At 53.7% G+C, this 20,406-nt stretch overlaps 8 protein-coding genes across 8 annotated transcripts; 4 read left to right on the top strand and 4 right to left on the bottom strand.

Annotated features, from left to right (window-relative positions):
- The first annotated feature begins 909 nt into the window (after window positions 1-909).
- BGZ61DRAFT_85021 (uncharacterized protein) lies at window positions 910-4,568 on the top strand. Its single transcript, XM_046257147.1, has 6 exons — window positions 910-1,718; window positions 1,796-2,065; window positions 2,118-2,892; window positions 2,942-3,184; window positions 3,234-3,355; window positions 3,409-4,568. Exons 1-6 carry the CDS (start codon window positions 1,215-1,217, stop codon window positions 4,426-4,428), a joined length of 2,934 nt encoding a protein of 977 aa, XP_046110554.1. The 5' UTR covers window positions 910-1,214; the 3' UTR covers window positions 4,429-4,568.
- A 1,137-nt stretch (window positions 4,569-5,705) lies between these two features.
- BGZ61DRAFT_440877 (uncharacterized protein) lies at window positions 5,706-6,692 on the bottom strand. The gene has a single exon (XM_046244533.1). The coding sequence runs from the start codon at window positions 6,521-6,523 to the stop codon at window positions 6,119-6,121; it is 405 nt and encodes a 134-aa protein (XP_046110553.1). The 5' UTR covers window positions 6,524-6,692; the 3' UTR covers window positions 5,706-6,118.
- Window positions 6,693-8,412: 1,720 nt separating this feature from the next.
- On the bottom strand, window positions 8,413-10,416 carry BGZ61DRAFT_489645 (P-loop containing nucleoside triphosphate hydrolase protein; the record flags this gene model as incomplete). The annotated part of the gene is made up of 2 exons (XM_046250235.1): window positions 8,413-10,146; window positions 10,195-10,416. 2 exons carry the CDS (start codon window positions 10,414-10,416, stop codon window positions 8,413-8,415), a joined length of 1,956 nt encoding a protein of 651 aa, XP_046110552.1.
- Window positions 10,417-10,838: 422 nt separating this feature from the next.
- BGZ61DRAFT_340224 (uncharacterized protein) lies at window positions 10,839-12,443 on the top strand (the record flags this gene model as incomplete). Its single annotated transcript, XM_046239291.1, has 1 exon — window positions 10,839-12,443. The coding sequence occupies one exon, from the start codon at window positions 10,839-10,841 to the stop codon at window positions 12,441-12,443; it is 1,605 nt and encodes a 534-aa protein (XP_046110551.1).
- Window positions 12,444-12,542: 99 nt separating this feature from the next.
- BGZ61DRAFT_84996 (chromatin modification-related protein EAF7-domain-containing protein) lies at window positions 12,543-13,932 on the bottom strand. Its single transcript, XM_046257146.1, has 2 exons — window positions 13,523-13,932; window positions 12,543-13,471 (listed from the first exon to the last, which is right to left on the bottom strand). Exons 1-2 carry the CDS (start codon window positions 13,734-13,736, stop codon window positions 12,642-12,644), a joined length of 1,044 nt encoding a protein of 347 aa, XP_046110550.1. The 5' UTR covers window positions 13,737-13,932; the 3' UTR covers window positions 12,543-12,641.
- Window positions 13,933-14,062: 130 nt separating this feature from the next.
- BGZ61DRAFT_440871 (Spc98 family-domain-containing protein) lies at window positions 14,063-17,126 on the top strand. Its single transcript, XM_046244532.1, has 2 exons — window positions 14,063-14,273; window positions 14,330-17,126. Exons 1-2 carry the CDS (start codon window positions 14,153-14,155, stop codon window positions 17,068-17,070), a joined length of 2,862 nt encoding a protein of 953 aa, XP_046110549.1. The 5' UTR covers window positions 14,063-14,152; the 3' UTR covers window positions 17,071-17,126.
- Window positions 17,127-17,132: 6 nt separating this feature from the next.
- BGZ61DRAFT_84982 (DASH complex subunit Ask1-domain-containing protein) lies at window positions 17,133-18,922 on the top strand. The gene is made up of 4 exons (XM_046257145.1): window positions 17,133-17,393; window positions 17,458-17,564; window positions 17,616-18,549; window positions 18,606-18,922. The coding sequence occupies exons 1-4, from the start codon at window positions 17,306-17,308 to the stop codon at window positions 18,728-18,730; spliced, it is 1,254 nt and encodes a 417-aa protein (XP_046110548.1). The 5' UTR covers window positions 17,133-17,305; the 3' UTR covers window positions 18,731-18,922.
- Window positions 18,923-18,983: 61 nt separating this feature from the next.
- On the bottom strand, window positions 18,984-19,398 carry BGZ61DRAFT_526796 (uncharacterized protein; the record flags this gene model as incomplete). Its single annotated transcript, XM_046253016.1, has 2 exons — window positions 18,984-19,046; window positions 19,132-19,398. The coding sequence occupies 2 exons, from the start codon at window positions 19,396-19,398 to the stop codon at window positions 18,984-18,986; spliced, it is 330 nt and encodes a 109-aa protein (XP_046110547.1).
- Window positions 19,399-20,406: the final 1,008 nt, after the last annotated feature.

Below are 20,406 nucleotides of genomic sequence, written 5' to 3'. Positions count from 1 at the left end.
CTGCCGTGTTGCAAATACAGGAAATTCCGTGCATCTAGTCGTCGTGCTGTGCAAGGAACGGCCTCTCCGTACGACCAGATGGACGCAGGTGAACGGGATGGAAGTCCTTTCCCCCATGCCATGCTGCCATGCGGCCATGCGGACCCACCGTGCTAAAGCATCCGTCACCCAAGGGAATCAAGAGGGTTAACATGGCGCCGGTATCGTGCAGTCTAGGTGAGAGGTGGTGCTGGACTGGACTGTTCGCTGCCGCACATACGCCTGCATGACGATACTGGGCGCGGATGAAGGAGGCTGCCCCGGCGGATCCACCCGAGCCCTTGAGCCTGCCACTAAACGCGCTGGAACGCAGCTCAGCGGGCTCCGTCCCAGCAGCCTTCCACTCATGGTACAGCACTGGGCCACCGCGCAGTACCGTGCACTGCATCCCACCCGCAGCGAGAATGGGCTGGACTGGATGGGGGCGTGGCGTGGGCGGCGGGCCTTGTGTTTTCGAATCGAAGCTGGTCGAAGGGGTTGAGGATTGTGCGGAGGGAGGGATCGAGGGATCGAAGGATCGAGCGATGAGGAGACTGTCTCTCCCGTCTCCTGTCTCGCTCCATGGCTACGGGAATTCGAGCGGAGAGGGCATGGGAAGAGCAGAGGGACAGAACAAGCTGAACTTGGTGTATTTTGGCCCGTCCAGTGTGGATTGTGGGTGGACGACGACGGGCTGAACAAGTACCCCGAAAGTGTGGCTGCCGTCCTTATCCATCCATGTCCCCAATCCTGGTCCACCCACACGTATGGACAGAACCTGGAAGGTACCTCCTCTGTCCTGGTATACAGTACGAATACATCCATCACCCACTGGACCACTACCCACTGGACCACACCTGCTGGCTGTTCTCCCAACCCTCCTCCAGGTACCTTCTTCCCTTGCCTGACCTCGTACTGCTGACTGACTGAGGGCCTCCGCTTCCCAATCCCTCCTCGTCAGACCTGGAAAGAGCTCACCACCATCCTTCTTGCTCTTCTCCCCGCTCCTCTCATCCCCATCCCCATCCCCCATCCCCTTTCCGTTCTTGCTTCAACTTACGACACTTCGCTTCTCTCGACCTCGCCTTTCCCCCCCCTCCATCCTTTTCCTCCCCCCTCCGTTCCCTCCCTCTCCCTCCCCCTCTGCCTCATCGTCCAACCCGCCGACCGTCGTCGAGGTCGCCCACACCGAGGACATGAATAAGCTGGCAAACATGCGTCACTGGTCGGAGAGGATGAGCCCCAACTTCGGAATGGGCCGTCCCAATATGCCTATGAATGCCCTCAATGCCCACCCCAAGAACGCCGCCCAACCGGGGCAGCCCATAAGCTCACCCCAGGCTGCCGATGCCACTATCCACTACTCGTTCAACGTGCCATTTGCTTCCGATCTCGTCGGGCCCGACACCGAGGACATCCTTCACGCCACCACCGACGCCGTCCTGCGATGGACACACCCCGAGGACGCGCCGGACGATGTCGAAATCCACGAGCTACCCGTTCACGCCCAGAACCTGGCCAACCTCAGGAGGTTATGTCGCGAACTCTCCAACGGACCGCTACCCATCGAAGCCCACGTTCTGTCCGCGACGCCCAAGAACGGAAAAGGACTGCAGGTCACCACCGTCTGTCTATCGGGCTCTCCAGAGCTGGTCCACAAGAGCCGAGAGACCATTTTGAATGATACCCCCATCTCGCTCGTATGTCCCGTTCCGCACGTCCTTCGATCCGCCCTGGTCAGCGTATCCCATGTCGCCCATTCTGACCAATCTTCTAGCGCTGCACAACGATCGACGTCGATGGCCAACTGGTCTGTGATATTAACGGCGGAATCCTCAAGAAGTCTGTGACGGACAACCTCGACTACATTTCCAGCTACTGCGGTGTTGACATCTTTCTCCTTGGCCCCAAGCTGACCCCGATGGTTGACGGAATGACTGGTGAGGCTGAGATGCGGATGGATCAGCGATGGAGGGTTGCCATCTACGGCGACATCTTGTCGTCTGAGCACGCAAAGGCCCGAGTCCTGATCCACATTGATACCTTGGTACGGGGTTTCCACGCTTTACGTTCTGGTCACGATCCTAACTTCTTCCCAGCTCGGTCGTGTTGTCGATGGTACGAAACTCGAATTGTCTTGCCACCAGCTCGTTTGTGGCCGCCACCGCAAGAATATCAAGTTGATCGAGTCATCCACCGGGACTGCTATTTACTTCCCGCCCCCGTTCTCGCAGATGTACCGCTACTGCCCGCCGAAAGCAACTCGTCGTGATCCCGCCGATATCTTCATCACTGGCGAGACCCCTCAGGCCATTGAGCTCGCCAAGCAGAAGCTGCACGAAACTGTCCAGCGAATTAGGCTCTACGTTAAAGACGTGACGATTCCTGCCGCCAAGATTGATAGCATCCTCCTTGGTCGCTTGGATAAGGTCCGCAAAATCCTCGAAGCGAATGGAACCTACATCATGTTCCCCCCGTTGGCAAGTCAGCGCAATATGGTTCGAGTCCAGGGCAGCGAGGGTCTCCACGTGGAGCGAACCGTTCGAGAAATCATGTCACTGGCAGGCCAGTTCTACAGCGCAGGATGGTACATTCAGCAGCCTGAGTCTCGACAGCTTCCAGGCCCCGCCGATATTCGCACCATGCTGGGTGATATCTGCGCGAACTCGGAGGCGGACCTATCTTTCGACAAGATGACCTTCACCGTCACTGGATCTGATGACGCTGTCAAGTCCGCTCTGATGGTCATCTCGGAGATCAAATTTGTAGCTCAGTCTCAGTACCAGATTCGAGTCAAGATCGAGCTTGCCAATGAGCACAAGGAGTTTGTCAGTGGCAAGAAGAACGGCAAGATCAACAAGATTATGGGCCAAAGTATGCAGGACCCCGCCTTATCATTATCACGTCACTAACCCATTTGAAGGCAATGTCCAAATCATTTTCGACGGATTCAACGAGTACAACTTCAACATTGACGTCATGGCTGCTGGTTACGAGTCGATGAAGCAGGGCCTGACCCTTGTCGAACAGGAGATGCCCGCCTCAATCTCTTTCCATGTCCCTGACCAGTACCACAAGCGAATCATCGGTATTGGTGGGCAGCACATTCAGCGAATCATGAAGAAGCACTCCGTCTTCGTCAAATTTTCCAATGCCATGGACAGAGGTATGTTTTGGCAGCTGGCTTTCATCCGCACTACTAACATGCGCTATAGGTGGCATGGGACGTGAGGATGATGATATCAAGGTCGATAACGTCATTTGCCGAACCCCCGCCCGCAACGCCCAGAACCTCGATGCAGTCAAGAACGAGATTCTGGAGATGGTTGATCGTGCTGTAAGTGTGCCCTATGGTGTACAATTACTCGACCCCTAACTGAACGTTCTTAGGACTCTGAGTACACCTCTCAGATTGTCAGTGTTGATCGCCTGTACCACCGCCAGCTCATTGCTCGCCTTCCTGAGATCGACGAACTCGAACAGAAGTACAACTGCAAGATCAACTTCCCCAGCACCGAGCAGGCCAGCGACGAGGTGACTGTCAATGGACCTCAGTGGCAGGTCCCTCACTGCGTTGACGAGTTCTTGGGAATGGTCCCCGACAAGCACGAACTCATCCTTGCCCGCAGCCCCGAGTTGATCAAATTCCTCGAGTCTCCCGAGTTCGCTCACGATCTTGTTCCGAAGCTGAAGAACCAGCATGAGGTCGAGGTGACCGTTCATCAGAACCCTGATGAGGTTACTGAGGACGGCTCTCCAACCGTGGCCCTTCTCTGGGGCTTTACTCGAAACAACGCCGGTGGTCTTCGTGATGCTATGGATTTCCTCCAGTCTCAGTTTGCGACTTCCGGGGCTGAGATTAACATTGTTAAGGGCGCCCTCCCCCGACCCAAGTCCGACTCGTTCGAAGACTCGCTTCAGTACTTCGACTCAAAGCTCCTTCAACATGCCCCTGCTTCGGTGGCCACAGACTCCCCCGTCAAGGTTGCCTTTGGCGACGAAGTTGCTCGTGAGCGAAGCAGCATCCTCGACCGTCTCCGAAAGCCCGGCAGCATGACCTCGATCTCGTCCTTCTTGGACCGCAGAAAGAACAGCTCTCACTCAGCCCATGCCAACTTCTTCAAGGGCTCGAGCAACGTGTCCAAGTCTTCGCTCATCTCCATCGAATCGACCCGCAGCTTCAATGCTGACCGAAACCCCTGGAATGACAGCGGCGTGAACCTCCCAGAGGACGATAACCCCTGGGCCCCGCGCCCTTTCAGCACCCATGCCGACAACAAGTTGGCTATTCCCCAACCTGGCGACGTTACACCTCGCCACAGCGCCCGCGCCTCCGGCGACAGCGGACGCCCTTCGACCTCTCATTCTATGAATTCAGGATACCCCGCCCCTATTGGGCCTTTCCGTTAGATTCCCCCGTGTTAGAACCTCTACATGCAAATACCCCGGCTGGATATACCCTGGCGTAAAATACCCTGGAACGTCTCCTTCTGCATCGGCCGGTTTATGCCTCGCTCTGTTTGTTTTCTCTTCGCTGTCTTTGTGTTTTGCTGTTTTTCCTATCGCTGGTTTTGTTTTGGTTATCGGGATCGGGGGTCTTTTTGACGACTTGACGTCCACTCATTATACCCAGTCACGCAACGAAAAGCTGAGGACAAAAAAATGAAGAATACCCCTGGTGCCGAGCGATATGATCTTTGAGACATGGTGGATTGATTTGGGGAGAAAGATACCAACATCAACGAAAACAAGAAGAAACATGAAGAGTCTTATGTCTGGAGAAAGGCGACGACTATACACGGAGTCGAAGTTGGGCATTGGTTTGTTCCGCCCCATTCTTATGACAGACTTATATTGTTTATGGAAGGATGTGTTCGCAATGGATATTGCTCGCTACGGTTCCAAAATGTCTCTACGGCTTCTGGATGGACTCTAAGCGAGTCTACCGGGCGAGAATGAAAAGTTAGAGAATCACTATACTGCTATGTGAGTTCAAGAAACTCAATGATACCCGCGGTTTCGCGATTGCTCTTCACAAATTTTATTCCATTCTTGCAGTGACGTAAATGTTGTTTTATTGCGTCGTGGCATCCTCGTACTCAACTTGTCGCGCCCTGGGGCGCAAGGTTTATGTCCAAAGGATCTCCTTGCAATTGTACTACTACATCTCCTCTCTCTTGCGGATTTCTGGAACTAACTGCTTGAAACGTGGGAATATATCGGTCCAAGCTAGACTATCATAGGTGCCAGCTAGGAGGTCCCTAGTGCTCACATACGACTCGACAACAACACTACAGGAGCCATTATGAAAGATATGTCGCAAATGAGGACGACCTCAGTCCACTTTTCCCAGAAGGCGTTCAGGGTATCCCTGCGGGCGACGGCGAGATGAGTGTAGCACATAGGCCGCCTCAAAAGCCCATGTACGAAGAAGGCATCCGCCACAGCCACTTCTCAACGGAGGAAGCGAAGTGGTTATTCTCTGCTGCCTTTGCCCCGGAGTCTCGTACCCAGGGTGTCGCCGTCGGCATCTACTACCTTTGCGTTGTGAGTGAGTTGACAGGAGCTGATAGAGAAGCATGGATTGTGCCCAACACCTTCGCATATGATTCAGACGTATGTCGGTCGTCACATGCTGTCTTAGTTTCGAATCTCCGAGAGGGAACATATCATACAGATATAATTAACTGTAGGATGCCACACGTATTAAACACAATATTAGGAGCTTAACCATCTTGCCTTCCACGCTGTCAACAATGCCACTCTATGTGCGCTGCAAATCGCCCATGAAACACATTGCCTGTAAGTGAAAAGACAAGACTGGGTTTACCTGCAAGGCTTTCCGACCAACTCCACACCGTCGCTGTGCTTCTACAGCCACTAGACACATCTAGAACGACTTCCCGTTCATCATCCGCTCTTGAACAACCCTCACATCTTCCTTCGCAACCTCTTTCATTGCCCTCTCGACCGCTTCCATTATCTCCTCCAGCCGCTTCTCGGGCGATTCGTCCTCGGGGGTACTCTCCTCAGACGAGAGATGGCACTTGCTACAGAAGCGCTCTACTTTCGGGGCGTCTGGGCCAGAGCGGCATTTCCACTAGCCGCCGCTCTTTTTCCGGACCGCGGTATCCCAAAGGGAGCTTGGGTCGTGCCATTCCTTGTCCCATCGTTGGCGTTTCATCGGCGAGACTTGGCACTGCAATTCGAGGGTGCGGATGGTGTTGAGGAGCTGGATGAAGCGAGATTGCGTAGAACCAGGCCAGAGGTCGAGAATGTTGTAGGTGGTGAAGATGAAAAACCAGTCGGGGACAAGGACGGTTGGCAGATCTGAGGAAGAGATGTTGGGTTTCGGGGCTGGAGTTGGTTCGGGTTCGGGCCCTGTTGTGGATCCGGGTGCTTGTTGCCAGTGCCTCCAAAAGGCCTTGTTGTATGCATTCCTATTCTTAGACCGGATCTTATCGAGGTTCTCTTGATAGGCGCTTTGGCTCAGTGGCTTGGTCATGCCCTCCAGATAGGAATGCTCGCCGACTTCAGGATGGGCGACGATCGGCGCTCGTAGGAGTCGCTTGTCAAGTCCTCCCGACTCAAGCAGGAGCTCACGGTGACTCTCTGGGGGCTTCTGGTCGGCTCCATCCCACTGGAAGGTGAAGAATCCAGCTATTGCACCTTCTGACTCGGCGTGATTGATCGAGATGTGCTTCATGTTATCCAACAACTCAGTTTCGACCTGGCGGATCACTTGTTGCTGGGCTGGGGCCAGGGGCGGCGGCGAGAGAGGTCGTCGGCGAGCTACACGCCCCCTGGCCCTCGACTCTGCAGCTCGTGCAGCATCGGATTTCTGGCGCTGTTCACGCAGGAAGGTTGCTAAGATTGAGTCGGCCTTCTCCCGTGCTTCGATAACAGGACCGTAAGCGTCCTCGCGAGCTTGCTCTTGACTGGCAAGGAACTCGACCAGTTGCGCGCCCTCCTCGGAGTACTTCTCCAATAGCTTCTCGACTTCGATACTGTTCGCAGTGTTCATAGGCTGGAACAGCCTTTCGCCAGCCTTTGGGTATAGATCGCGAGAAGGGGGTGGGAACTCCAAACGGAAAGATTGCGACTTAGTGAGGACAGGGTCGCAAACAGGTCGAAGTCTGTCAAAGTGGTTTCGCGATATATTGATCGGCGTATCGCCACATGGCTTGGCAGCTTTCCCGCTCGTATCTTGAGACGCAAGGGTGGTCGCAAACGAAGAGCGGCTGGGCAAAGGACGGTCGAACGATGGGCGCAACGCTGACGGCTCGGATGGGCCCCGTGCCGGAGATGTGGGCGACGATTCTGGCAAGTCGCATTCTTGATGCGCCTCGGCAGCGCGTTCTGAAGTTGAGGGCGAGGGCAGGTTGCGCTCGATGAGGAGCGACGACGGCGGTCTCGAACAGGTAGAGCTTGGAGGCCTCAGGCTTCCCGCTGTGCTCTTGTTGGAACAAGCATCATCGCCATCGCGCAGCTTAACCGCCGCGTCTCCTGGATCCAGCATGGTCGATAGATGTGTTGATGACGGGTGGCGGTTGGAATTTGTGGGCGTAAGCGCGAGATGTAAAGACGAAGGTAGAGGGGAAAGTCAACAGAGGGTGAGAAGGAAGTAAACACAACTCAACAGGCAAGGCGCAAGAATTCCGCCAAGTTCAGCAAACGGCGTCAAGGAGACAACGAAGTTATGACTTGATTTCCCGGAGCGAGATCTCGAGGAGAAATATGAGCAAAGAAAGATGAGTGTTGAGGGTTGAGAGCTGCAATCAGTGGTATGCTCTCGTTTGTTGATGCGGCACCTGCCTTATCAGGTACCTACCTCATAGGGGCACCTTACGTCCCTTATATAGGTAGGTAGGTAGGTACCTTACCACCTTAGGGTTGCGCTGAAAAGAAATCGGTGAGTTGGCGCTCCCGCGTTTTCGTCAGTGAATCATGGTCATCGTGACGATCTGCGAGGCATACGTCAACAGCTGGTACACACACCATGGCCGTTTTCCCCTTGATCAGTTTGCTACGCACGTGCAAACCAGGCATAAGCCAAGTCCTTGGCTGTGAATTTTGCCAGACACAAAACATTCATTGACGCAATGCGAAGTAAAGGTGGCCGTCTGTAAGTAAAAGCGTCCAGAAAAGCATGAAAGTTGTCGTTGAAACTCATCTTCATGTTTATCCAAGATGGCATCCATGGAAAACATAGCTAGGGTATACAGATCCACACCAGGGAAGCCGAATCGACTCTCTCTCTCCCTTCTAGAAGCCATTTTCCCGAACCCGCTCAATGACGCATATCCAGCGCCTAGCCCAACGCCGTCCCACCCCGTTGTTGTACAGGTTATACAGCTTGTCACACGCTCAGCGGCGACAGCCACACGTGAAGCTTCATCCCACCAAGGGTCCCACCTTGACGCGCTCCCGGAGTTGCCTTGACTCTACAACTGCGCTTTGTCTCTCCCGTCGCTTTTGCTCCGCCTCGATTTTAGCAAAGTGACCGCGAGCACCGTGTTTCAGCTTTGTGATCATGTCGGTGGCTCTGCCCTTGTCCAGGCCCTTGATGGTCAGGGGGTTTGCCTTTCCGCGCAGCTTGTTGATAAAGTCCACCTGGCCTTGGGTAGGCGGCAGTGATCGCCATCTTTGGTACCGATGAATAAATGTATGAGGGAATGCGTTGGCTGCGTAGCTGTCCGCTCCATGCACCGCATCAGGGAAGGTGGCTGCAGTGAGAATCTCTCGGGGGACTGCGTATGGTGACTTGGCCAAGCCAGCTGGGAGCGCTCGCACCTCCACCGCTCGGTATATCGGGGACGAGGTTCCAAGTTCCTCGCTGATCTTTTCAATCCTGATGTACGAACCGCTCGGAGCGGAGAGGATAAATTTTTCTTGCCCGACTTGCACCCAAGAGTACTTACTAATGGATCGAATATGCTTCTCCCCTGAAGTGTCAGCGATTAGGTCGAGGACAGACGAGTAGTCTGTGAATGTGACTGTGTCAGGAGAGCCTGGACCGGAGGTTGTGTGGAACGACAGAGCACTCTGTGCAATGTCCTCCCCCCGATCCTCGGCCGCCTTGATCTTCCGCATCTCTTTGACCGACGCACTTTCCACCAACACGTTGGGGTCCAGGCCGAAAAGAGTTGGCGTAGTAACAATCCCGGTATCTAAACTTGACACTAAATCGATTACGTGGCAGTCCTTTTTCCCTGGGTGAAGTCTCATGCCTCTTCCAATCATCTGTACAAGTAGGTTTCGCGACCTCGTCGGCCTTCCGAGGACGATGCAGTCGATGTTGGGAATGTCGGTGCCCTCGGTAAATACACCGCAGTTAACAAGAACCGGGAATTCTCCCCTCTTGAAAGCGTCGAGAGTTTGGCTTCTCTCGACTCTCGGCGTATCTCCCGTCACGTATCTTGCTTCGAATCCGTGCTTGCGGAATGTCTGGGTGAGTTCAATGACGTGTGCTACGTCAACGCAAAAAACAAGTGTCGACTTCCTTCCTTGGGCTTTCGCCATCCAACTTCGAACCGTAATGTCGTTGATCTCATCGGTGTTGACAATTTTGGAGAGCTCTCCAGGCTGGAAATCGCCAAAATTATTGCTTTTAACTTGTTTGAGGTTGGCGGTCGATTCAACAGTTGTGAAGATGACATCTGAAAGCCACTTTTCGGCAATCATGTCGACATAATCCTTGTGGTAGACAATCTCGTCAATGGCTGCGCCGAGTTTCACACCATCGAATCGGGAGAAGGTGGCAGATACACCGATCAAGTTCGGGGAGCCTTCTCGCTTCTCGTCGAGACCAAAATGTTGGAGGGTTTTCAAGTATCCTGGCGCAACTATGTGGTGTGCTTCGTCAACTAGCACAAGCTTGAACCGGGAAGGGTCAAACTTGGCCAACCGGCCCTTGGACGTGATACTCCGGACACTTGCAATGGTGATATCGGCGGTCCCCGTCGCATGCACGTTTCCCATTTCAATCTCAATGCTCTTCTTTGGATATGCCAGCTGACAATGGTTTGCGGCTTGTTCAACCAACTCTCGTCGATGAGCCAGGATGAGGGTACGGTTAGCGTCCTCTGCAGTTGACGGCATCCTGTCAATGAGTTGTGTGAAAATGACCTATAACAAATGAGCTTCATGGCCAAGGCAGGACCTCGCAACCCATACCGTCTTGCCGCTTCCGGTTGCTAGTGAGATTCCGACTCGTTTATGGCCCCGCTTGAGCGATTCCAAGACGGATGTGATGCATTCTCGTTGATAGTCTCGAAGCTGAAGCTGCTTCTTAGGGGCTACGGTGGATGCGTAGGCTCTGAGCGCCCAGGGCTTGAGCACAGGTGCGCCCAGCCTGGCATTCGGCCTGAGTAAACATTTAGCCACCGTTCGTAGCATTGCACATGATGAGATGCGCAATACCAATATTCACAATGCACATGATTTGAGATGAAGCTTCGACAGGTATTCGAGGCGCTTGGAGTGCAAAGTTGCTAGCGTCTGTGTTAGTCAGCAAGCGTTTAATGGTGGTTGGCTCTTCAGTCATCAACTGCCGGGGCTTCTAGAAATTTGAGACGGTGAACCCTGTGAACCAAGTGCCGAGCATCTCGCTTCTCTATAACTCAAGCCTTTTGTATTCGCAGGGCTCAATCATCATTCTGTTGGTCGAGTTTCGACTTCTTCTTCTCCGCCTCTGCTACCATGTTTTCGCCTGCTCGGAGCATTCTTGACGCCGTCAGCAACAAAGGAGCATGGACTCGGACGCCGACTATCCGTTCGGCGAGGAGGAAAACCTGCCTCGTCACTCTTCGCCTTCAGACATGAAAAGCCTAAACATTGCAGAATATTCTCAACATGTCGACCCAGTGGAAGACCCCTACCTGTCGGGAAGCGTATATGCCGAAAGCGAAGACAGCGCAAATTCCTCCGCCAACAAGGAGGAAGATGATGATGAGCGCTTCTCTCTCAAACGACCAGCAGAAGAAGCTCTAATACCACAAGCTTTCAAAAGACACAAAGGTGTCTTAAACACCGACTACCTCGATTTACTCAACGGCGACATCGAAGATGCAGCTCACCGAGTCTGTATCTCCGGCGAGGAAGATAATGAACCAAGCCAACTTGGCGTCACTTCCTGGTCGCCTCTGGAGAAGAAATTATTCTTTGAGGCCATGGCACGCTTGGGGCAAGAAGATCTGCCTGGTATCGCGTCTCGCATAGGAAGCAAGAGTGAGATCGAAGTAAATCACTACCTCAGCGTCCTCAAGAGGGTTCACCTTATGCGACAACGGGAAGGATTGCGTCCAGCAATTGAGTTCTCAGAGTTTCCCGCCGCCGTCGAGCTCAGCCAGCCTCTGTGCCACGCCCTAGACGAAGCTGCAGATGCAGTCTCCGTCAGACAGGAGCGCAAGGAAGAGCTGCGGGAGGAGAACAAATGGGGAGAGTGCTGGGACATTACACCAAGACTCGCCCGGAAGCTCGACAAGGGTGAACTGATTGCAGAAGGCCAAGATGTGGCGTTTGCTGGAGTCTTGAACGTCCACAACTGGCTGAGACTTTCGGAACGAATTTTCATGAACTCTTCCATTCCAAGTGACAACTGGAGCTATATCGAAAACCACCCGCCATCCATGTGGGCAACCACATTTGAGGATTTCCACTCTTTGGCTGTGTCAATCACTAGAAGGCTTGTTCAAACAGCCATCTTTCTCAGCATGTCCAGGATTCGAGCCAAGAAAGAACTTATTCCTTCAACTAGGGACATTGTGAGGAGGCAAGATGTCGAGGCAGCCATTGCGTCCTTGGGCATGACGTCAAACTCGCGCGGATTTTGGCTCAAGTGCGCCCGGAGGCTTCGCCTTGAGGTTTATGAGGAGCCCCCAGACCAAGATGACGATGTCGAACAGGAAGCTCTCACGTATGACCAAGTCGAAGAGGCTCTCTCGGGAGACGAGGACCAACCTCTTTCGTCAAGATTGGAGCCAACGCCAGCATTTGTCAAAGAAGAATCCATCGAATACCACAGCCTGGATGAATCTGAATCCGAGTTTGAGACGCCATTTACCCTCTCTGATGACGAAGAAGCCGCTATTGACAATGAAGCCAACGAGGTGCTTCAATATTCTGCTGCGGACTTCCCTGAGACCTATCGCACCAAGGAATCACTAAGAAACCGCATTACCACAGAACGACGACAAGAAGAGTACGCGGAGGGCTGTGATCAATACGCAAGTGGCCAGGCAGAAGCCGAGATGTGGGAGTTGCTCCAGAAGAAGCCTCCTATGGGGTTACCCAAGGTGAATGAGCCAGGGCCAATACAACGCTCGAAGCTGGATGTGGAAAGCATCTTCCCCATCGGGCGGGATTGGAGAAGCAAGATCAGGTATCACAGCGAGTGGGAGACAGAAAAGGAGCGGAAGAGCTAAAGGAGACGTGAGGCTACTATCTTATGATGGTGCATGATATTTCCACGACATCTATGACTGCCTATCCAACTCCCAAATTGGAAGTTGACGAATATTGACTCTTGAAGAGGTCTGGTTGATTAGAATAATAGTAATTTTGGGGTATCTAAGCTGTAAGCCCGATACTGCAATGCAGTCATCATGGCTCCGTGTCATTTTTCACCGTCTAGTTCTCCTCCCTCTTGCCCGCGTTCTCGCCGCCGTCGCCGTCGCCGCACCCCGGCTTTTATTAGCATTCGCATTCGCACCCCTCGTCGTCCTTGACACAGGAGTACCACTCTCCTCAGCACTTCCCTCTTCCTCGTCACTCGATCCACTCTCATCCCCGTCGCCCGCTTCCTCTTCTTCTTCCTCTCCCTCTTCGTCTTCCTCCTCGGTCGTCTCAGCCTTCTCCTGCTTCTCGGCCTTCTCCTGTTTCTCTTGCTTTTCCAACTTGTCTTGCTTCTCCTGCTTTTCTAGTTTTTCCTGCTTCTCAGCCTTCTCCTGTTTTTCTTGCTTCTCGACCTTATCCTGTTTGTCTTGTTTCTCCTGCTTCTCAGTCTTGGCTTGACTGGCTGCGCGCTTCCGTCGACTTGAGCTTCTCTTGCCCTTTGTAGCTGGCGATTGCGCATCCGTGCCCTCCTCTGTATCCTCAACCGAGGTGCCCCTTGTCTTGGAAACCGTGTCACCTCGCTTGCGTTTCTTGGGGGGCGAAGGTGCTGGCGACAGCTCGAGCTGCGGGGGAGACGAAGGAGCCTCGCTCGGGTCCGCGATGGCGCGCTGCATCATGGACTCCAGGAACTGATCCCTGGGCAGCGAAAATTCGACATACCTGTCTTCGGTTTCGTCTTCGTCAAAGTTCTCCCGTTCGTCGATGACTTCGAGGTTGTAGTACGTGCGCAACTTCTGCCAGATGTAGGGAATGCGCGTGTGCGGGTACAGGTCGGGATCGAAGCCGTGATTTCGAAGGTGTTCTGAGATCGCAATCATTCGGAAATGTCTATGCATGCCTGTGGGTGGTCAGAAGGGAAGTCGCACGAGTAGCTAGGCATGCGACTGACCTGCTGGTTTCCATCGAATGACGCCCTTGAAGAGCGAGGCGACCTGGTCATCGGTCCATAGCTCGTTGAAGTTGTTCTCAGGTTCTTTTGTCTCGCCGGCGTCATCGGCGTTGTCACCGGCCGGGGGAGTATCGACGTCCATGGCATCGTCGTCGCGAACCGGAGTTGGCGTGGCAGCGGCCTGGCTCCCACGAGCGCGCTTCCGAGGAGGCATTTGGATTCGCAGCGGTTGGATTGTGTGTGAAGCGTATTCGGTGCGGCCCGGAACAGGGTTCTCGGCGCGATTGGCGGTGGTGGACGTGAAGATGGTTGTTGGATCGAAGTGTCAAAAAGTTCAAATCTCGAGCTTGTAGCAATGGATCAATCATGAGACGGATGTGGTCATGGGCAGAAGAAGCCTGCAAGGGCCACTGCAAGCTACTCCCGGTACCTCTAGGCCGGCCGTCTAGCGCGAGTGGAGGGGTCACTGGCGGGAAACGCGCCCTGAAGAGCCCCAATCGTGGCGCGTCGCGGGGATCAAACCTCCACTGACGTCGGGGAAATTCACCAACTTGGCAGCGTCGATGATACGGTCCAACTACCGCCTTTCAGACTGATCCATGACATCCTACGCGGTGCGCAACTACAGCTATGCCTGGCAATGAGGACAAAGCAGATGTCTTCGCCATTCCCGACCTATGGCAGACCCCCAAGTTACTTGATCAGCTAGGTCAAGCCGGCGAGCCTCCGTACTTTGCGACGGAGCTCAAAGGTACGGATCCTCAACTCACCGCTTTGTTGTTCGCCGTGCTAAGTCTTGGATTCAAGATAGCCTCGATTCCAGTCTGCTGCAGCTTGCTCCGCTTGCAGTCGAGCAGCATGGCTTCTTCAAGCTCCCATCTCTCGAAGCCTCTACAGTCGTCGAACCCGACGCCAACGTAGCTTCCGACGACGCAGAGACGACGGTGGAGAGCACGCCAGACATCGAACCTACCGACGATATGTGGATGGGACTAGAGAAAGCGCCAGAGAAGACCGCTGAGCACAGGACTTGGGATGCGTTCCTCAACGCGACTTCTGCGACGACCCAACCCCCGCTGATCACCGAAGCTGGCCCTACTACCTACGACGCCTTACTGTGCTGGTCAATCGATCCCTTGCGACTCGACAACTCTGACGTGCCTGTTGTGGAAACAAAGACATACATTTCTTCATTGCTGGCGCTTGCGATTGGCCAGGAGTCAGTGTTCTTCTTACGAGACGACAAGAGTCGGAGATTCACCTCTGCTCTACCGAAGATGCGGATTTCGGGATATTCAAGACATGTGCTGCAGGGTCTAGAGAAGCAATGCTTTCGCTGCGGCTCGATCTTCTTAGAGCTGCGGGCATTTGTCCAATTGACCTACTCCAAGCGTTCGACGCGATGCGGCGTCGCTCTAGCCAGCGCCCTCGAGCAGATTCTAAAAGATTCTCAAGAGCATGTAGCGGTCCACGGACACAACCCGCGATCACTTCTAAGCCTTCAATCGACAATCAAGGGCTTGTTGGCTATCCTGGAGCCGTTCCACAGGCTCACGTCGAAACTTCGCCGAGGTTATGCTGATGAAGATGTTCTCTCCATCGTTTTCCACGAAGCATACTCGGTCGACCATCGCGAAGAGCAGCTACGTGAAATCATGCGAGAGGTGTTGCAGCGAGTTTCTCGACCCTGGATTGAATTCCTCGAGGAGTGGATTGGTACCAGACGGGAAGAGGGGATACCATTGACAAAGTCCAGTGTGGGTGAGAGCAAGGGCTTTATCAAGGTCGACGTAGAAACCTACATGGATGACTTTGGCCTGGAAGTGGAGGATATCGACTTCCGCTTGGACGATGCCAAGATGCCCCATTTCATGCCTCATGATATTGCCAAGTCCATTTTCGAGACGGGCAAGAACCTGCGCTTCATCAGAAGCTGCCATCCAGAACACCCATTGGCAAACCATGAAATCCTCGCTTTGACGCACCCCCCGAGGACTGAGTGGCTTTACGACTGGGATGCCATATTACAGTTGGAGATTCGGGTTTCTGAATATCGGGACAACCTACTTGGTGCCATCCAGAAGAGCCGCTCGGACACACAGTCCTCCCCTCCAGCAAGGGGAAGCTTGCTTCCACCATGGCCTCAGACTGAACTGCAGTTCTTTGGTGTAGAAGAACAGAAGATTGAAGAACGCTTACTGGCATCCATCGACCAGTTTAATCAACCCCTTGCGGATGCTGGTGCTAACGATTCGCTCAGCCTTGTGGTTCGTCAACGTCTTTCTGGCCGATATCAGTCTCCCTCAAACTCCTTCAACTTTGCGCCACATTGGTCCTTGCTTCCTGTCCTATCCTTTGGTGGTATCACTTCTGCTCAGTCTCAGGTCGTTAACCAGGAGAGCTTAAGACTTCTCTTTACGCATCATGACTTAAGGAGTCATCTCAAGATGCATCGTGATTTCCACCTGTTTGGCAATGGTCTATTTTCGAGCCGCCTCTCTCATGCTTTGTTCGATCCAGACTTGGAAACCGCCGAGAGACAGGCTGGAGTTGCACGCCAGGGAGGCGTCATGGGTCTCCGACTAGGCGGCCGAGACAGCTGGCCTCCCGCAAGCTCCGAGCTTCGGCTGGCCCTTATGGGGGTGCTGGTAGAAAGCTTCGGATCAGAAAACGGGTTCTCAAAAGAGACGCTAAGCAGCATATCTAGGGACTCGTCAGAATTGCCTGGAGAGCTGAGCTTTGCTGTCCGTGACTTGTCGGAGGAAGAGATTGAGAAGTGCATGAACCCAGATTCATTGGAGGCGCTGGACTTCCTCCGCCTATCATACAAGGCTCCAGTCCCCTTGTCGAGTATCATCACTCCAGTGCTTCTAACTCAGTACGATCGCATTTTTAAGCTCTTGTTGCGAATTCTGCGAGTGCTCTACGTCGTCAACCAGTTATTTCGGGACGTCAATGCAAGAACAAGTCGATGGAACGATCCGGAGAACGCCTCGTATCGATTTACTCGGGAAGCACATCACTTCATCTCGGGTATCACCTCGTACTTCTTGGATGCAGGGGTTGCGATCCCATGGCAAGCATTCGAGGCGAAGCTGGATCAGATCCAATCCGACCTGAACAAGCCCAATTCTAAAGGCTCTCAAGAAAAGATGGAGAGCCCCGATAGGCTTAGGGAACTTCATTCTCAAGCCCTCGACCGGATTATGCTTTCCCTTTTCCTAAGGAAGCGGCAGCAACCAGTGCTCAACTTGCTCGAGGAAATCTTTGCGGCGGTGCTCCAGTATGCAAAGTACTCCAGAATGCAAGCGTTAGGAAGGGCCACAGGCAGTGATAAATCCACAAAGCCGGAAGAGTTATATCGGAAATTCAAGAAGAAGGTTCAGATATTCATTACTGTCTGCCGAGGACTGACAGAGAAGAGTCGGTTTGGTAGCAGTAAGGGGGGTGACGACTTGGGCCTGAAGCAGGATGGCATTGGCGAAGATCACCTAGTTGCACAGCTACTGATGAAGCTGGACGCGAACGATTACTACTCTAAACACTAGTAGATAGTTGAAATTCAAACTCGAAAGAAAACAAAGAAAAACATGGTCATTTCCCACCCGTCTCTTCGTGGTGGTCATGTTCAATCTCCAGTGCTGAAGTGAAGCAGTGACCAATACCCCGCCATATTGGGCGGAATGTGGGTGGGCTGCCCCTCATCGCGTCTCCACGCGTTTACATCGTCACCATCAACAAATCTCCGACCCAGCGACCGTCCGTCGCTAGGAAGCCAGCACCATGTCCCGATCAAGCGCCGCAGCGCGCAATCTGAGCCTCACGGAGGAGCTGGAGAGGCTCGAACAGTCCATCACGCTGACTCTACAAGGTACCGCGCCCTTCGCCTCTTTTGCTGTGGCTTTTGCTGTCGCTTTGGCTCACCGGCAATCCAGAAATCGACCATAACTTCAGCAAGTCGCACCGAATCGTCACGACAAGCATCCTACCTTTAGTCGAGCAATATGGAGATCATTCCCGGGCCGTCTGGGAGGCGTCTAAGGTGAGCGCTCCATCATGGGCCGACGAGTCGAAATCGCTAACAATGGTCCAGTTCTGGAAGCAATTCTTCGAAGCCTCTGCCAATGTATCACTTTCCGGCTACGAGGAGCTAGCCAACGACGAAGAAGAAACAATGACGGTCGAAGAGAGCACAGCGATGAGGGACGAGACGACGGCAGACTACACCGCTCAGCATGGGGAGGAGGATGTAACAGCCACAACCGGCGCGGAGCAGTCGACCTACCACATCGACGAATCGCTACTCGACGATGCCGAGCTCTCCGGGAGCACTCCTCGCCCGCCTTCGACAAAGACCTCAAGGACGCAATTCTCACACCTCCAGTCGCCGTACGAGACCATGAAGCGGGAGATGCAGGATGAGGAGGGCCACACGACCGTGCTCGAAGACAACGAGGACTCCACTGTGTTGTTCGCCCAGCACACTGCGAGGTTGCCAGACATGTCAATGACACCAGGCGGCCGTTTCGATGAAGATGAAGACCAAACCATTGAGCAATCGATACACCGCAACAAAGACCCTCTGCTGCATCGGATTCTGGACAAGAACTACCGCATCCAGGCCACACCACATAAGCCGGCATTGCGCATATCCCCCCTGAAAAGCACCCAAGCCAAGAAGGAGACCCCTGCGTGGCAAGATTCTCCAATGTCGTCACCTGAAATGGCGGTTCCAAAATTGCGCAGCGAGGCCTTTATGTCGCCCATGAAGACCAAAGCCCGGGAGCGTTTGGCGGCGGCCACTCAGGGACCAAGAACGCCCGGCGTCAGCGTGCAGACGCCCGCGACGGCGAGGAAGACTCGGGATGTGTTCGCCGATGATAGCACCATGGCGAGCGGGAAGCAAAAGTATGAGATTGATTGGGAGAGCGACGAGGAGGATGACGATATTGACCTGTACGCCGGCATGAGCCCGCCAAAGACGATCCAATTCGCCCTGCCCCCATCCAAGTTGCTGCAGACCCCTGGTGAGTTGTCACGCTGGTCAAGTTTGTGGGTCACGAGAGCTAATGATTTTTTCAAGCACGAGAGGCAAGCCAGAGGATTGTCGGTGACATCCTCCTCGATGCGGGCGCAGACCCAAACTCGTCCGAGTACAGTCCGAGCATGGTCAAGATGAACGAGGACATTCTCAACGACAGCTTCTAGGGACGTATATGGTACAGAACGAGAAAGCCAAAAGTCGAAATTATTTATTTGCCTCTAGGCAGTTTATCAATACAGTAAGAAAGATACCCCCTGGGACATGTCTTATCCCTGGTCCAGTTCCCGTCATTCCATAACTCGTCAATAAATCCGTTTGGTCACCGATTGACCAATCTTTGCCAACGTGTCTGACAAGCCTACCCTCATATACAAAAGAAACCCTCCATTTTCTATCCCCGTGTACCCATGTCGTGCATCACATTCGACCCATGCCATACAACACCGGGGCGCGGACGGCTCGCGGAGGAGCCTCAGAAACCTTAAACCATGAACACGTTAATACTAGAATCCAAGCACCGAGTCAGGAAAGCCTCTGAGATGTTGGCTTAGACGCTAAAGCGCACCTGTGACTTGAGAGCCTGTTCCTGCAACTTGTTGGCATCGACGGCGGGCGCCTTGGGCTCCGCCTTGGGCTGTCTCTTGAACTTGCTGAGCAGACCTGAGGTCGAAGAGTAGGAGGCTACAGATGCCGTCTCAGGGTCTGCGGCTGGGGGAGCTGCGTTCTTCTCCTGCTCACTGGTGTAGAGGATGCTGTTGAGCATGGAGTTGGTTTGTTTCCGGCCGAAGGAGGCGCTGGAGCTGGTGTTGGTGAAGTTACCGACGCCCGACATTTTGAAAGTGAGATTGTTGGTAAGTTGGTTGTTGAATTGGTTGGTTATTGTGAAAGAATTGGGAATAGACAGCGAAGAGCTGAGACTAATAAGATGATGAGATGGTTTGAGCGGTGGCTTAATGAAGACTTGGGAGTGTTTGATGCTTGTTATGGAAGTGTCTGCCTGGTGTCTGCCTGATGTTCAAGTCCACTATCTGTTACATCCTCATCTCTTTATACTTGATGCCTGGACCCAGGGGCCAGGTAGGTGACGAATGATGGCAGAGTTCAGGCAGCCAAAAACAAGGTCATCCAGACTGACGCTGCCCATGCAAGCATTGTCTTGCGTAGCATCATGTCTAGTCACCAGCAACGCTTGCGTGAGTCATGACGCAAAGCCCCAACAGCAATTTAGTTCAGCCTCGCAAGGCAACTAGGATTGAAGAGATCCCGGAACAAAGCGAACAACGGCTGTGCCGGCGACTAACTTACGCGTTTAGGCTGACGAAAAGGGTGCAGGTGCTGGGTCAGTGCGACACGCAAGGCAACTTAATTGGGATTAAGGCGAGCATGCAGCTGGTAGTGGGGAGTACGACACCATAACACCAGGGCGGGAAATCGGGATGCAATAAGATTTTGCCTCGTACAGCCCGCCATTCATCTGTCTTACTGGGCCGCTCTGGCCATGTGGGAGCAATTCGGCTCCGAGCCGCTCTAAGCCCGGATAGACATCCGTCCGGTTGACTCACACACGGTCTTCTGGAGTGTGGAGAAGACCAGCGCGGCGTGCTCAAACGGGAATAGGGAATTAGGATTCCATGCGGGCGAGACCTGATATCAAGGCCAGATTGATCAGCAAATGCCAGGTTTGAACCCGACTGGATCTAGTTAGCCAGCAGTCGACGTCGCGGACGGCCACGACAGCTTCTACGTAAGGTAGTAAGCTGTGCATTCTCATCTTGGAAGGAGCTGACGTTTGGTGATGCTCGGCTTGCGTAGTCGCAGAGTCGCGATGGATGATCGATCA

Source organism: Ilyonectria robusta (assembly GCF_021365365.1).
Source record: "Ilyonectria robusta strain PMI_751 chromosome Unknown BGZ61scaffold_2, whole genome shotgun sequence".
NCBI classification, from domain to species: domain Eukaryota; kingdom Fungi; phylum Ascomycota; class Sordariomycetes; order Hypocreales; family Nectriaceae; genus Ilyonectria; species Ilyonectria robusta.
Note: the sequence above shows the minus strand (reverse complement) of the source record. Positions and strands in the feature narration are given on the sequence as shown.